At 42.6% G+C, this 16,047-nt stretch overlaps 2 protein-coding genes across 4 annotated transcripts in view; one reads left to right on the plus strand and one right to left on the minus strand.

Moving 5' to 3' along the window:
* The first annotated feature begins 3,892 nt into the window (after positions 1 to 3,892).
* On the plus strand, positions 3,893 to 6,831 carry LOC101746872 (uncharacterized). Its single transcript, XM_004932362.4, has 2 exons — positions 3,893 to 5,780; positions 5,983 to 6,831. Exons 1-2 carry the CDS (start codon positions 5,711 to 5,713, stop codon positions 6,702 to 6,704), a joined length of 792 nt encoding a protein of 263 aa, XP_004932419.1. The 5' UTR covers positions 3,893 to 5,710; the 3' UTR covers positions 6,705 to 6,831.
* LOC101746734 (probable RNA-directed DNA polymerase from transposon BS) overlaps positions 6,817 to 16,047 on the minus strand; it is a 43,251-nt gene continuing 34,020 nt past the window's right edge. For 2 of the 3 annotated variants that reach the window (XR_009973126.1, XR_009973127.1), the window contains exon 4: positions 6,817 to 7,269. Coding sequence is in view for 1 of the 3 variants with exons in the window: in XM_062668544.1 (XP_062524528.1) it covers positions 11,142 to 13,328 (2,187 nt within the window). In the remaining 2 variants the exon portion in view is untranslated. Of the gene's footprint in view, positions 7,270 to 9,397; positions 15,376 to 15,983; positions 16,032 to 16,047 lie in introns of all 3 variants that reach the window. The other variant, XM_062668544.1, reaches the window with a different exon arrangement.

Here is a 16,047-nt window from a genome sequence, read left to right on the forward strand (position 1 = left end):
GCAAAAAAAAATTCTATGGCAAATAACATTTATTACTTTTACAGTGCGTTAGTTTAATACATAAATATAAAACAATTTAAAGTATAAAAAGCTTATTCGAAGTGGTCTCCATTGGCTGCAATACAGTCCTTTAAACGTTGAGGCCAGTTATCAATAGAAGCACGCACTCTTTCTCACGAATTCTTTCCCTTACTGCTTTGACCACCTTTTTCGTACGAATACTACGTGAACGGCCAGATCTTTTTCAGTCACAAACAGAGGAGGTCTCATTCCACCTATTAATAGCCCGGTACACAAACATTTTACTAATACCAAGCGTATGGAGAGTTTTAAAAATTGCATTTGGCTCCATACCTACTTTGTGTAATGCAATCACAGCGATTCGGTTCTATTTATCACCCCACATCATTTTAATATCGCAAAATATTGTACAATGTATTGGCGCCAAAATGAGAAAACTCAATGAGCAATCATATAAAAATTACAGATTCCAAATTCAAATGTAATATTTTGTTTATTTTTAATTGTAACAGTATTTATGGCCAGACTAAGTATATTGCAATAGCCTTCGATCAATAATAGTACTATTATTGATCGAAGGCAATACCAATACAGAACCTCATTCTATTAAATTACACGAAACACAATCTTATAAGTTATTTCCAAATTTTATTGACAGCAAATGGACCATTTCCGCTATAAATTTCGTGTTTTTTTTCTTTCTTTTGTAAAGACTCAAAAGGTCTTTGACCAAATTAGTGTATTTTGATAATAAATGCGAAAATTCTAAAGGTTCAATTTAAAGTTTTAATTGAACATGTTTGCGAAAGGAAGTCGTTAACATTTTCCATATTGATTAACACCTTAACACGCTGATTAACTATTTTAGAAAGGAAAAAAAATGTTAACTTTGTTATTACATATTTTTGTCACTTTAGGTTTCTGACGCGGGACTGTAAATGTACAGCCCGGTTATATTATCTCTGGACCTGGCGAAAGGGAAACGGGGAGGGGCTTTACATTCCAGCGAGGTCCAGAGATATTGTAATCAAGCAATACTTACTATACTCGTAGATGCTAGATGATGATATTAATTTATCCCTAATGGGAAAGGCAAAGGACTTCAGCCCATACAGCCAGGTCTTGTTCTTGGTAATAATTGGAGAATTTTGGTAGTTTTAAAGGCCGAAGCCACGTCTCCATTGTTCTTGATCGTAAGGCCGAAGCCATGTTTTGTCATATTTTTGTCATGTCTTATTATTCTCGGTCATAAGGCTCGTAGATGCTAGACTATAGATGTCAGAAGCGAATGTCAAACTGAAGCGAGCTTCTTTTTTCGATCGGGGAGTCAATCATCCTACGAGGTATCCGCGTCCAGGGGGCACACGCGGTATGTTCAGCTTGACGGTCTGCAGAAGTCAGGAGCAGACCGCAGGCCCAAGGATATACTGAAGCGCGCTAGCTCAACTATCACTACACATTTTAGCACCTACAATCTAAACGTCGCTGTATCTGAATCCGATAATCTGAAAAATTACAAAATGTATTTCTTTACGGGCCACACACATTCAAGAGGAAGGTTTAAGCGCATAACTTATTAAAGATTTGTGTATGTTTGCCGAAATCTGGCAGAGTTTGTTGAAAATGTCGGAAATAATCATGCCGACTAAAGGGAGAATTGGCGGCGTGCGCCGTGTAAGCCAATAAAGTCTAATGAAAAAAAACGTGTCTCGGAATTTTTCAAAATCTATGTGCATCTGAGAGTATCTATTATTATTTTGTTAAGATCCAATAACCGTCAGTAATTATTAAGGGTGTTCTGGGGCAATAATTAATGTATCCGTATATTTTTTTTTAGATCATCGTTTACAGTTTTTGATCTAGTTTAGTTTATCATTCACTCGGACGCAAAAAGGATATTTACAAATAACGAACGTAAGTCAACGATTCTGCTGAGTCGATGGCATCAACAACTTCATCTGTTTGCTCAACATTGCCAAAGGCTTCCTCTACTTTTATCCACTCTACTCAGTTTATAACTTTCTTGCGAACGTCTTTATCTCGTCTTCCCAACTCCGAATATGTCGGCCATGTTTCCTTTTTCTATTTCCTAAGGTACCAAAACAGCATGCTGTACGAGTACATAAAGAGCGTAGGAATACATAAAGAGTACATAAACGTGGTCAAATGTTGCTAGTGATATTTTGTTTGTAAATTTATGGAGTATATATCTAAATCAGTCCTATATCTGTTTGGATACGAGAAAATTAATTTCTCTGTTCTTTTACTTTGAACGTCGTGGCCTAAAGGATAAGACGCCCGGTGCAGTCGTATCGAACGATGGTATTTTCATTCATTGCTTTGATTGGGTGAACGAGCTCATAGCCACCTGTCTTAAGTGGTTACTGGAGCTCATATATATCAACAACGTCAATACTGCCATTGAGACATGAAGTCTAAGTGTCTGTTTTTACAGTACAACAGTTACCTCGCCTTTCAAATCTAAACGGGTTACTGCTTCACGGCAGAAATAGGCAGGGCGCCCGGGCGGTGTTAACTACTCCTACGGACTCACAAGTGTCATCTACCATTTACCATGTAATTATGAATTTAATATTTTAATATCAATTATATATTAATAAAAACATTTGTTTTATTCCACCAATTGGATTTGGAAATATTGCGAATTTTGTATGAAAGAAATTTTAGAGCTTCGTGGGATTTTTACGAAAAGATTTCTTTAATTTTGTAAACCAATAAAACGCTATCAGTCAAGACCCCGAGAAATATGCTAAAAACTACACGATTGGATGTTTTAAAAGATATTTTTGCTATGCATAAATAAATGACAAATGTAATCTGAACAAATATATAATATAACAATACTAGACAAGCCATACTCGCCCTCTTCGCAGGTCATTTAAAATTAACTTTATTGTTTATTGTCATTATTATTAGGTAGTCCAACGCTCATATAAATATTATCCTATCAATTAAGTACATGTATTTTCTACATGGATACCAAGTTTCAAGTCAATCGGTTGCATGGTTCAGTAGTTATAACGGAACATCCGTAAAAATTACTGTAGATTTATATATTAGTATAGATTTACGGATTTATTAGATACTCTTAATTTGGCAATACTGCAGTGTTAACGATACTATATACATATGATTATATTCCAAGCGGTTCATATGAGCTGAGTCCATTGATCATGATAATTATCCAGCGGCTAGTATGCTAAATAGTGTTTCGAGTTAAACAAGAAAGCCTGAATTTAAATTTTAGTCTGATTTATTTAATATGAATTTAAATTCTAGATAATACTGCAATTCAGAGTCTTAATATACAGTTTTCAATTCTCGTATTTTCGAATAGAAAATAAAATGATATAAAATGTAGGTATTTGTTTTTTTGCTATGACGGGTTACGACTTCATCACCCATCCGGTGTTACTTGATAATCGGAGCCCATAGGCATCACAAAGCGAATGTCCCCATTCACCTTGAGACTTGAAGTCGATGTCAAATATTTCTTTTTTCCTGGAGCTAGAAGTCGTCGCGGCGGTGCATTCATATCTAGCGATGCAACGGTATCCAAATTCCGCTGGCGGGTACCAACTTTTCTAATGAAATACGTACTTAACAAATGTTCACGATTGACTTCCACGGTGAAGGAATAACATTATGTAATAAAAATGAAACCCGCAAAATTCTAATTTGCGTAATTACTGGTGGGACTGGACCTCTTGTGAGTCCGCACGGGTAGGTACCAGGGCGGGGCAGCCGTTGTAATTATACTGAGAGCTTAGAACTTATATCTTAAGGTGGGTGGCGCATTTAGTTGTAGGTATCTAGGTAGTTAGGTTGTAGGTATCTATGGGCTCCAGTAACCACCTAACACTAGGTGGGCTGTGAGATCGTCCACAAACGTAGCAAAAAAAAATTTTTTTTTTCTTAACTCATGAATATTGATTGGAGGTGTTGCGTGGGAAGTCGTTTCTTTAACTCGCACAAGTCGATATCACGATCCTGGTTATATCTGCCACACAGCAGTCATCAGTTCCCATTTGAAGGATGGAATTACTATTAATGTACAGTAACAATTTAGAATTTGAGAGACCTGTGAGACCTCCTCAACCTGTGAGAGTTTGTTAACACTGGCCCTTAGGAAGACCAGAGCTTCGCAGAATCTACCACCAGATCGGAATCATAAACCACTAAGAAAATCCGACGAGAAACTCAGTGGATTGTATCTCAAATTTCAGAGATGAGGATGAGAATGATACCATAATGATAGTGATAAGTTTGTGTCGACAAGCCACATTTGTTGAGCATGCTACTCCAGTAAAATGATAGAAATACTAAAATGATGCATCACAGCAACGGCAGAGCGTTTACGACGTTATTAAAAATTCTATTCGCCTAATTTAAGGAATCGATTTGCCGTTTTTGCATTTTTACAGCCAACGTCTACCGTTGAGTTCTCAATGGTTTGCATTTGTGAATATGTTTCACGTTTCTTGATTTTTTTCGTCATAAATGACTTGGATGGGCTGTGTGAAAGAGGATATGAGAGAGAAAGGTGTGAATGCGAAGATGACGTATGATCGGCATGAATGTAACAAAGACAAGAAGATCTAGGTATGAAGTATTAATACGCGACATTTATCTTTGTAATTAAAGGTGCGTTTAATTTGGAATTAGACCCTCAGACACAGCTCACTGAGTTTCTCGGTGGTAGATTCTGCGAAGCACGGCTCTTGCTAGGGTTCGTGTTAGCAACGTCATCAGCTTTGAGCCCCGTGAGCTCACCTACTAGTCAAGGCGACGCTGATATAGCCTCTCAAGGCTATCAGCTTAGGTAGGAAAAAATATATTTGGAATTAGTATCAACAGTTAGATGTTATTAATTGAACTTCAATTAAGTTTGCTCCATTGAAATAGCTGAAGAACGAAATTTTTGTTGTTATGATATTTTTTCCAAATTTTAAGCTTTCAATGGCTCTCCTATAAACATGTCGCTTAAACCAAATAGCCTTTCACCTCTCGATATGATCCTTTATGATCCTATATGATACTTTACTAAACTACGTAATGCAAAACAAACCAAAAATTTAGTATTGAGTAATTTCGAACGCAAGCGCGCGAATACGAATCTCGTGAAATATTTCGCATGTTTTTTTTTTGTTATACATATATAATTTTATATGGCTCATATTTTTTCGCACTAAACTTAGCAAAACAAACGAAAATATGATCAATCAACCAAATTAACATTGACTAGTTCGTGAATTTTAACAAGTTAAAAATTAGGAGTCGTAAATTATATTACGTTCAATGTAAATTGTGTTTTAACATTAAAGCCACGACGTATTTCGTTTTTTTTTTCTTCCTATAAAACACATACCTACAATGTAATCGTTTAACTTTATTGTCCCAATTAAGGCTGTGCTAAAGATGATACCTGTTACTATTCGCAATATTTACGATATCAGATCGCCCTGGACACATCAAATTGGTTTACCGTAATCAGCTAGATAAATTTTATTTATGAGTGTCAATGGCACTTAGATGTATCATCTCGACCTAGTGATTTCCGAGTGGGGGTAATCATGTTTCTAGTATATAAACACGGAGAAATGAAACACAAGCATGCACAACCATCGGGGGAAAGGTCCATACATCCTGCGGAGGAAGTAAACAGAAGATGGTGTCCAAGTTTATCGTGTTTGTTACCGCTTTGGCTTTGTGCCACGCCAAACCATTCTTGATCGCAGGTAAATTAAGGTTTTATCTCGTGATTAATTCTTAAGAAATGCACGTATGATCTTTTGAAGTGTCATTGATCTCAATTTCCTTAATTAATAATTTTTAATTAGAATAATAAATTAATTTATTTTTATGTTAATATCAGATCTTCAAGCGTCTTTTAATAATAAGGTGTACATTACGATAATTGTATACACATATGTTTTATAGGACCTCAGCCATACTATGGCCGCATTGAGAGCACCCCCAGCATCGCTTACGGCTTTGGCAGTGGGTTCAGCAGCAACATTGGCGGCATAACTCACACTTCGGGCATCGGACACTCTTTCCAAACCGGCAACGCCGAGGCCTACGGTGGCGGCTTCGCCAACAGCGACGGTCCAGCCTATGCAAGTGGAATCGGAATCGCTAACACCGGAGTCCAGCCCCAGCAATACTACAGAACGTACAACGTTCAGCCTGCGGTCTACCGTCCTGCCCCTACCTACACAAGCTACCAGCCCGCTATTTACAACACAGGATACTATCGCGACCAGGGCTCAGCCATTGCTTCAGCTCAAAATTTGAACAACTACGGCACTTCCATCGCTCAAAGCCAATCCGGATCCAGGCAAGGATCAGCCGTGTCGACTGTCAGTAACTTAAGAGGTCTCGGTTATGGATCTGTAGCATCAGCTACCGCTAACGACGGATTTGGTACGGTCATCTCCAGCGCTGACAGTCGCGGAACTGCTATCTCGTCGGCTCAAACTCGTGACGGTCAAGGAGATTACAGCAACGTAGTATCGGCGGCACAAAACATCGGGGGATATAGAGCCAGCACCGCTCAGAGCGTCCAGCAAAGCGGCGGGACCACCCAGCAGAGCGGCGCCAGCAGCATCGACGGCCCCGGCATCCAAGCCAGCCACACTCACTCCGTCAAAACGTTCTAAACGACGTAGCCCTAAATGATTTTATTAATTAAAAACCGAAGACATCGGAGACGACTGTCGGTCACTTGTCTCCATGTCTTTGTTGTAATAGAAAAATAAAATAAAGACTGCATTCATGTACCGCAAATTTATTTCATTTATACTAAATTGATTATAATTAAATCTAAAAAACACTTACAAAGCATTAGTTACGAATCACTCTTGGCACTGTTGTCGAATGGTACTCCGTTAATTTCGCCATAGATATGCCCGTTCTCGTTCACGGCCGTGATTGACTCACCGTGTCCGGCGAAACTGGGGTCATAGAAACTCTCAACGTTCCTAACCCAGTCGTTTATCGGGAATCCTTGGAATGGGGAGATGTAGAATGGGAATAAGTACGGGTGACCGGCTGAGCTTGATGCTGACGCGAAGCTTCTGCCAGTTCCGGTTTTTCCTGATGATGCGACGCTGATGCTTTGTGCGATCCTTTTTCTGCTTCCATCATTCGTTCGAGTCGCAAAGCTATCGCCGTTCGTATCTGATGTCGATATAGCTACAATTGATTCGCCCGAAGGAGATGATTCTGTAAAAAGACATTAAACATCTTACAGTTCAAGAGAATTTCACTGCTACTAGCCTACTTAATTTTATTAAGATTTTATGATTGATAATTGGAAGTGATAGAAACTCGCCGTAACAATGAAACCACTAATGAAAGCTACTGTCGAAAAAATTCAACAATATCATTCATTATCATCATTATCCTGCCCTTCTCCCAGTCACCTGGGGTCGGCGCAACATGTTTTCTCCTTCTATACTCTTCTATCATATACCATTTCTTCGCTCACTCCCCTCTTACCCATATTCAACCCATATCATCATAACTATTTAATACAATATATTTCAGAGACATACCTCTTAAGACGAGCGGTACTCCGTCAACATAAAGTGACGTCAGACAAGTGGCGACCAAAACAATTATTGTCAATTTCATTTTATCCGTGACCAAAACTTAATATATTTAGTAAATGGAGAAATGAAAGACGAACCAGACTCTAGCCATTTATATAGGTTGTAGACTCGATTCGTATTAGCCCCACAGCATCCTTGGTTCATCGAACTCTAACATATACAATAATTATAGCTAAGATGCGAACGTGATTTTGTAAAAAAATTGGACAGAGAAGAATCGTTCAAGATTTAAGTGTCGGCTTTGTTTTTTTTTTATTACGTTGTTTATGAGATTAATTTTGCAATGCTTATTAATAGTAAGTTATAATGATTACATTTAATTTATGTACGGTATTAAAATTATTATCGTTTCTTTCCATTATTGAGGACAGAAGTGTGATTGTTGAATAAAACACTAGTATCTAATTAAAATCTTTAAACCTTACACAGAAAATATTATAAAGAAATGAATGGAATCAATACTAGTTAGATATTGTGCTTAAAACTAAATTTGCCTTAAGTCATATTCAATTAACTCTTTTTTTTAAATAGTATTAAGGGTTAAAATCACTATATTATTGTAACATAAACATAGACACGCTAATCCTAGATTTCTCTAAACTATATTTTCAAACACGTCACTTCGGATCTTCCCGAACCACTATCGGTGCCTTTAGGCATTCCAAACAGCGGTCACCGTTCTCGTTAAATCCGTCGAATGCGATGAAGGATTCGTCGCGAAAATTAACTCACAGACACAACCGACGGAGTTTCGGATCTTTTCAATGGGTCGCGATTCCGATCCGGTAGTAGAATCGGCGAAGCGCTACTCTTGCTTGGGTTAACCAGTGACATCACATCGCTTTCAAAAAAACTTATCATTATATATTTATTTATCATTATCCTGCCCTTCTCCCAATCACCTGGGGTCGGCGCAACATGTTTTCTCCTTCCATACTCTTCTATCATAATATGATAATGCTCGGAATTAAAAATAAAAATAATAAACGTGTCTGAAATCACTATTGAATACACTTTTATAATATATAGTTTTATAACATAGACAAACAAAAAACGATCTTATTACTTACGAACTTTAAGCAAAAATCTAAATATTCGTTGAAGTAAAAACTACCCCACACTTAAAATCTAAGGGCATATCCACTCTACTAGAAAGATGCAGAATCAAACTAGATATCTAACTGGATATATAAAATCAAACTAGACTCATGCGGGATGAATCAGATAAAATTAATAAATGAAAAGAACTTAAGAGAAATTTAAGATCGATATACCTTTATAAGTTACATCAACATTATTATAATAATATATTACAACACCCTACTATTTAAATTAAGTTACATCATTGTGATCGCACGGGTAGGTAACACCGCCCTGCCTATTTCTGCCGTGAAGCAATAATGCGTTTCGGTTTGAAGGGTGGGGCAGCCGTTGTAACTGTACTGAGACCTTAGAACTCATATCTCAAGGTGGGTGGCGTCATTTACGTTTTAGATGACTATGGGCTCCGGTAACCGCTTAACACCAGGTGGGCCGTGAGCTCGTCCACCCATCTAACTAATAATAAATCAAAATTTGGCTTAAGCGAAATTTAGTTTTGAATCGAATATTAGACAATTATTAACTTTATTAATTTGAACATCCTACAGCTAATGTATATTTCCAGACGAATATAACAGTTATTACTAAGGACTTACTCCGAACGATAACATAAGAACTTTACATCTAGAGAAACTCACCGGGATGATGTATGGATTAGGTTGCACGTTGCAATAGGACCAGAGTCTTGGTGAAGGCTAGCTGAAGGCGTTTAAAGCATGAGTTACTGGATCTGATGGATTCGTAAGGACGTGTGAAATGCATGTCTGATGTGAACTGGTGGTGAATTGTATACAGGTGTTTGGGTTAAAATGGCCTTTCTCAGTTAAGCACCTTCGTAATTATTTGCTAATATTAAATTTTATAGGATTTTAAATTAAATTGTTTAAAGACACAATGTGATGTTTTTTCTTGACAACAGACGGCTTAAAAAACGACTATTTCTAATTTGCGCTTGGAACTAGTCTAGATTAGAGTCCCCCGTACTTAATGAAGACATGTTTGAATTTTTTCTATAAAAAACCCGTTTTGATACATTTAAATACGTGTAATCTAATTTTAATACGGTACTTTGTACGAGTATTCACTTATCACTGAAACCGCAGATGGTTAAAAATAAGACGAAAGTCATAATGATCTTTTTTTTTTTTTTTCATGTAGAGGGCCGAACCTCCTACGAGGTCCCCGCGCAAAAGGGGCGCGCGGGGTATATGAGACTCAACGATCTGCATGGTGTTGTGAGCAGACCGCGGGCCCAAGGATTTTAGGACATACCCACTAAACGACTCCCCTGCACTCTTACACCCGACGTCCGATCCCCTCCGAGGTCAGAACCCGGATGAGGTAGGGGGGCTACCGCGGTCAACACTACAACCAGACGGCGCGGCTCACCCCAAGGACGCCCAGCCGACGGAGCCTTCGAGGCGAATCGAAGGCTCTGAAACGTCGGCCGTCTCGGTACGGCAGCCCGTCGGGCCGCCCAGACGGTGCCGCTGGTGTCCCGGAATACCCCGCTGGACCAGAACCAGCCTGCCGGGTCGGGACGCGATACACCGTCGACCGGTCGCTCTATTCACTCCACGGCAGCGCGCTAGAGTGCTGGTAGCGCGCCGCGCGGCCTCACCCCCTCAGGTCGCCCCTTGACCTTCACCGGGGGGAGGCCGCTAAAGTCATAATGATCTGACTTATTCTTTTTTTTTTCCTACCTAAGCTGATAGCCTTGAGGGGCTATTTCAGCGTAACCTTAACTAGTAGGTGAACTCACGGGGCTCAAACCTGACGACGTTGCTAACACGAACCCTAGCAACAGCCGTGCTTCGCAGAATCTACTACCGGATCGGAAACGCGACCCACTGAGAAGATCCGGCGAGAAACTCAGTGGGCTATGTCTATGAGTTTATTTACTCGTCGAGCCCTTCGTCGCAAGTGACGGGTTCGACGAGAACGATGACCGGCGCTTGAGGTACCTAAAAGCACCGTTAGTGGATCGGGAGGATCCGAAATGACGTGAGAGCTGACTATAATTTCGAATAAACTATCAAACATTAAGATTTTATCTTTACGCTTATATTGGTTTTAATATTATGTAGAATCTGCGATAATGTTAAAAGCGCTTCTCCTTAATAACACAGAGCAAACACATAAATCTATGGTTCGGACATAATAAATCAACAAACCGTTAGCTGCAAAACGTAGTATAGTCAGAAGTCGCGAATTTTGAAAGCTTCTAAAAATTTATAACCGTAGCCATAATAGGAATAGTGTGTTAATTGAGATTATTACTGCATTTTACGAACACACCTCGTTCTCTAAATGAGTTTTTTTTTTTTTTTTTTTATTGCCTTTGTAGGCAGACGGGCATACGGCCCACCTGATGGTGAGTGGTTACCGTCGCCCATGGACTTCAGCAATGCCAGGGGCAGAGCCAAGCCGCTGCCTACCGCTTAATACTCTCCATAAGCCTCGTTTGAAAAAGGACATGTCATAGCGCTCGGGAAACACCGTGGAGGGGAGCTCATTCCATAGCCGGATGGTACGTGGCAAAAAAGATCTCTGGAAACGCACTGTGGATGACCGCAGTGGCTCCAGGTAGTATGGATGAACTCTACTCCGGTGGCGGGCGGTGCGATGGTAAAAACGAGATGCTGGTATCATCTCGAACAATTCCTCAGAGCACTCCCCATGGAACATACGGTACAAAATACAGAGGGAACCGAAGTCCCTCCGCAGACCCAGAGTCTCCAAACGATCCGAGAGAATGGGATTATCGACAATCCGAACGGCCCTCCTCTGTATGGAGTCAAATGGAAGAAGCTGGTATTTGGGAGCCCCGGCCCAGAGATGGGAGCAGTACTCCACGCGAGGCCGGACTTGTGCTTTATATAGCAAAAGTCTTTGTCCAGGCGTGAAGTACCGCTTCGCTCTGTTGAGGACTCCCAGCATTTTGGACGCCAACTTGGCTTTGCCTTCCAAATGACTCCGAAACTGGACATCGCTCGAAATGTCGACCCCAAGTATCCCGATACTCTCGGAAGGTTGCAGGGATACTCCTTGGAATTGCGGCGCCATGACAAAGGGGTCCTTCTTCGCAGTGAACGCGCAAACCTGTGTCTTCAACGGGTTGAATTGAACTAAGTTCGATTCACCCCATTTGGAGACTCGCCCCAGAGAGTTCTCCACTTCAGACACAAGTTTTGATCGTCTCTCTTGCACCACGCTCCGAGAGAGACTCTGATGGCCGATATATCGCGCATCCCCCGTGCTATCATCTGCATAGCAATGCATGCCATCAATAGACAGCATGTCATTGATATACAGGATGAAAAGCGTGGGGGAGAGCACCGAACCTTGTGGAACGCCAGCGTTAATGGTCATGGTATCAGAACAGTCACCGTCTACAACGACCGTGATGCTCCGCCCATCCAAAAAGCTAGCGATCCACTTGCAGAGACCCTCGGGGATTCCGTAAGATGGTAACTTCGATAGAAGTGCCCTATGCCAGACCCTGTCGAAGGCCTTCGCGATATCAAGGCTCACAGCAAGAGCCTCGCCCTTGCTCTCCAAGGCTTCAGCCCACCTGTGAGTAAGGTATACAAGAAGATCGCCAGCTGAGCGACCGTGACGGAAACCGTACTGTCGGTCACTGATCAGCTGGCGATCTTCAAGATACTTCAGGAGTTGTGTATTTATAATTCGCTCCATCACCTTGGAAAGCAAGGAAGTTATCGCGATAGGCCTGTAGCTCGATGGGTCCGACCGGTCACCCTTCTTGGGGATAGGGTGGACGTGGGCGGTCTTCCATGAAGACGGAACCCTGTTAGTGCAATAAGAGAGGCGATACAAACGCGTTAGCGCAGGTGTCAGCTCAGGGGCGCACGTTTTCAAAACCACTGCGGGGATGCCGTCTGGCCCACTCGACTTATGGACGTCCAGGAGTCTGAGCTCCCGCCTGACTGCACACTGTGTGAAGCAGATTTCCGGCAGGGAGCTATCACACCGGGGGATGTTCGGTGGTGTGGCACCCCCGTCGTCCACAGTCGAGTTCGAGGCGAAGAGTTTGACCAGAAGGTCAGCCTTCTCTTTCGCGCTGTGGGCCAGATTGTCATCGGACTTGCGCAGTGGTGGGAGACTAGACCTGCAGAAGTTTCCTTCTGCAGCTTTGGCGAGCGACCAAAAAGCACGGCTCCCGGAGGGATAGCTCTTCAATCGCTCGCCAACTCTAGCGACGTGCTCCGACTTCGCCTTGGCAATTACCTTCTTGTAGGACCTGGAAGCGGCGTTATATTTCCGCCTTTCCCCTGAGATGTTAGGATCCCGACGTCTCCTGGCATTATCCCATGCCACGTATGCGGACCGCTTGAGGTGTGCAGCATCCCTGCTGGCATTGTTATACCAGGGTCTGCTGCGACCCCCAACGGGCACTTCAGAGGAGGGAATAAACAATTCCATCCCCTGGAGCACCACGTCTTTAAGACGGTCCGCACAGACGTCAGGATCAGCAGAGGAAAAGCAGAACCGCCCCCATGGGTAGGATGCGTAAAATTCACGCAATCCATCCCAGTCTGCTGACATATACCGCCAAACTCTTCGATACCTGGTTGTCGTTCGACGATCAGGACGAGAGAGTAGTACGGCAGCACGAATAAGGCAGTGATCAGACGATCCAAGCGGAGCGTCGACCACCACACTGTATCCGGCCGGATCTGTGGTCAGCAGAAGGTCCAACAAAGAAGGCTCGTGCCCCTCGATATCTGGGACACGGGTGGGCTGTGTCACCAGCTGGGAGAAGCCGTAGGCCAAGGCGAAATCGTAGGCAGTCCGACCCGGGAGGTCAGTGGTTCTGGATCCCAACCACTCTTGGTGGTGAGCGTTAAAGTCTCCAAGAACCACCACCTCCGCAGATGGGTACTGCTCAAGCACGCGGTTAGTCCCCTCTTGCACATGCTCAAACAGAGCTGAACCTGCATCACTGCTGTGGGACCTGTACAGGCACGCGTAGATTCGGCTACGGCCCCCGTGATCTACGCGCAGCCACAAGAGGGACAGGTCCCGTTGTTCGAGGCCCCGAAGAGGCGACAACAGACATCAGCCCGGACGAATACGCACACCCCGGCTTTACGCAGGAAGTTGTGCTCCAATACGTAGCCGGGGTATTCAAGGTATGAGGTATCATCCGGAGCAGATATCTGCGTCTCCGTTAAAAAAAGCAGGGCAGGCTGCGCCGTCTCAAGGTGGTGGTGTACGGCGTCAAGGTTGCTATGTAGGCCCCTGACATTGCTGAAATCCACATTAAATGTGGAATGGGGGACCGCCTGTGAAACCCTTTTCTTTTTTTTTGTCGTCTTCATGATGTTTAAGTTTTCGGAGAGTAGGATTAGGAGAGGTAGGATGTTGGAGGTGAGATCGAGGCAACACCTGAATGAAGCGCGGAACATAGTACGTGCTCGACCACGGGTTGCGTGAGAGACTGACGCAGGGCATGGAAGGGCCCCCAGTCCACTCTGCGTGCGATCGCCGGGATCCACTCCGGTCTCCGACTCCGGCACGACGACCGCACGGCAGGATTTTACACCGGTTGGCGGGACAGCTTCCCGGGGCGGAGTTTAGTAGAGACACCCGGGTTCAGGTCCCCTACTGACCGGCGGGCGGCAGCGGGTACCGTTTCACTGGGTCTCCCTATACCCCCGTCAAACAATCACGCCCCGTGAGTTCGCACGCACGTCTGCTCCGCAAGTTCCAGGCGTCACCAAGACTCAACCCCAACAAGGAAGGGGAAAGGGAAGGGATAGAACTGGCTCTCCAACCCACACGCCGGAACACAGCTAGGCTATTTGGCGGCGGACTCTAATTGGAGGGTGGTCGCCAGCCAGTCGGACTAGGTCCTACCACCGGTTATGTTTTCGGCTCCCGTTTAGCACCACCCAGGGGTCACTTGTAGGGAATCGCGGGTTAAACCTACGGAAGCGGGAAGCACCAAAAGTCACGCAATTAATCGTCAAACAATAAAGGACACAAAGCCAAGTCATTATCAGCCAAATGAAAAGACGCCCAATTTCTTCTGAAGTTTGAGTCAGATTGGCCCACAAAATCACTTTAGTCTCTCAGTGGTCACCCATACGCAATAACGTGTATTTAAGCGCCCACTAAGGACTGCAAGCAATTCCGTATCGCTTAAAATATGAACTTCATAAAAAAAACACAAGAGAACTCTGAACAAGCGTTGCTTTAAACACTCTAGTCTACTTCCAAAATCAAGATATTTTGTTTGAATGTTACTTTTTTTTTCATTTTCACTTAAATTGTACAGATAAATATAAATTAAGTACCTGTGATATATCTCGATTGTTATTGTTAAGATTCATTATTTTTTTTGCAATCTCCATATCAATTTTGAGATCGATCTAACAACTCCCGCCTCAGGCTTAGATGTTAAATTTGCAGAAGGTACAGGTAATAACTTTCTTTTTTGCATTAGGTGGGTACAGAGCCCGACCTTTCTTGTGTTCAGTGTTGATAAAACTGAAAATTGCCGTCATCCTGGGACATTGTACAGGATACTGAATGCTGGCGTTATTTGGGCTTACCGCTAAAGTAAAGCAAAGGGTCCTAGGGGCCAGGCCTGTAAAGGATTTCGAAAGAAGAACATGGTTAGGGAACGAAGATCGGATATGTGAATACTACATGTAATAGCTAAAGGTTGTTGGAATTTCGTTCTACTGGTACCGCTGATCAATTGTCCACCATCTTGTTTTTACCATCGCACTGCCCGCCAACGGAGTAGAGTTCATCCATACTACCTGGAGCCACTGCGTTCATCTACAGTGCGCTTCCAGAGATATTTTTTTTCCACGTAACATCCGGCTTTGGAATGAGCTTCCCTCCACGGTTTTTCCCGAGCGCTATGACATGTTCTTCTTCAAACGAGGCTTGTGGAGAGTACTTAACGGTAGGCAGCGGCTTGGCTCTGCTCCTGGCATTGCTGAAGTCCATGGGCGACGGTAACTACTCACCATCAGGTGGGCCGTATGCTCATCTGCCTACAAGGGCAATAAAAAAAAAACACTAGGTAAATTCATTGCAGGATTCTTCAACATTAAATTGAAACACAAACTAATATATTGAGAGATGGCCAAACGAATCAGGTACAGATAATCAAAAGAACAAACATATAAACAAACAGACAAACGAGAACTAATAAATAATTAAAATTATATTCAAATTGTTTACCTCAGACACGTGTTCAAAAGTCTTTGAACGCCAACATTAGACAGGAAACTAAAATTAATTAGAA

Source organism: Bombyx mori, chromosome 5 (genome assembly GCF_030269925.1).
Source record: "Bombyx mori chromosome 5, ASM3026992v2".
Taxonomy (NCBI): domain Eukaryota; kingdom Metazoa; phylum Arthropoda; class Insecta; order Lepidoptera; family Bombycidae; genus Bombyx; species Bombyx mori.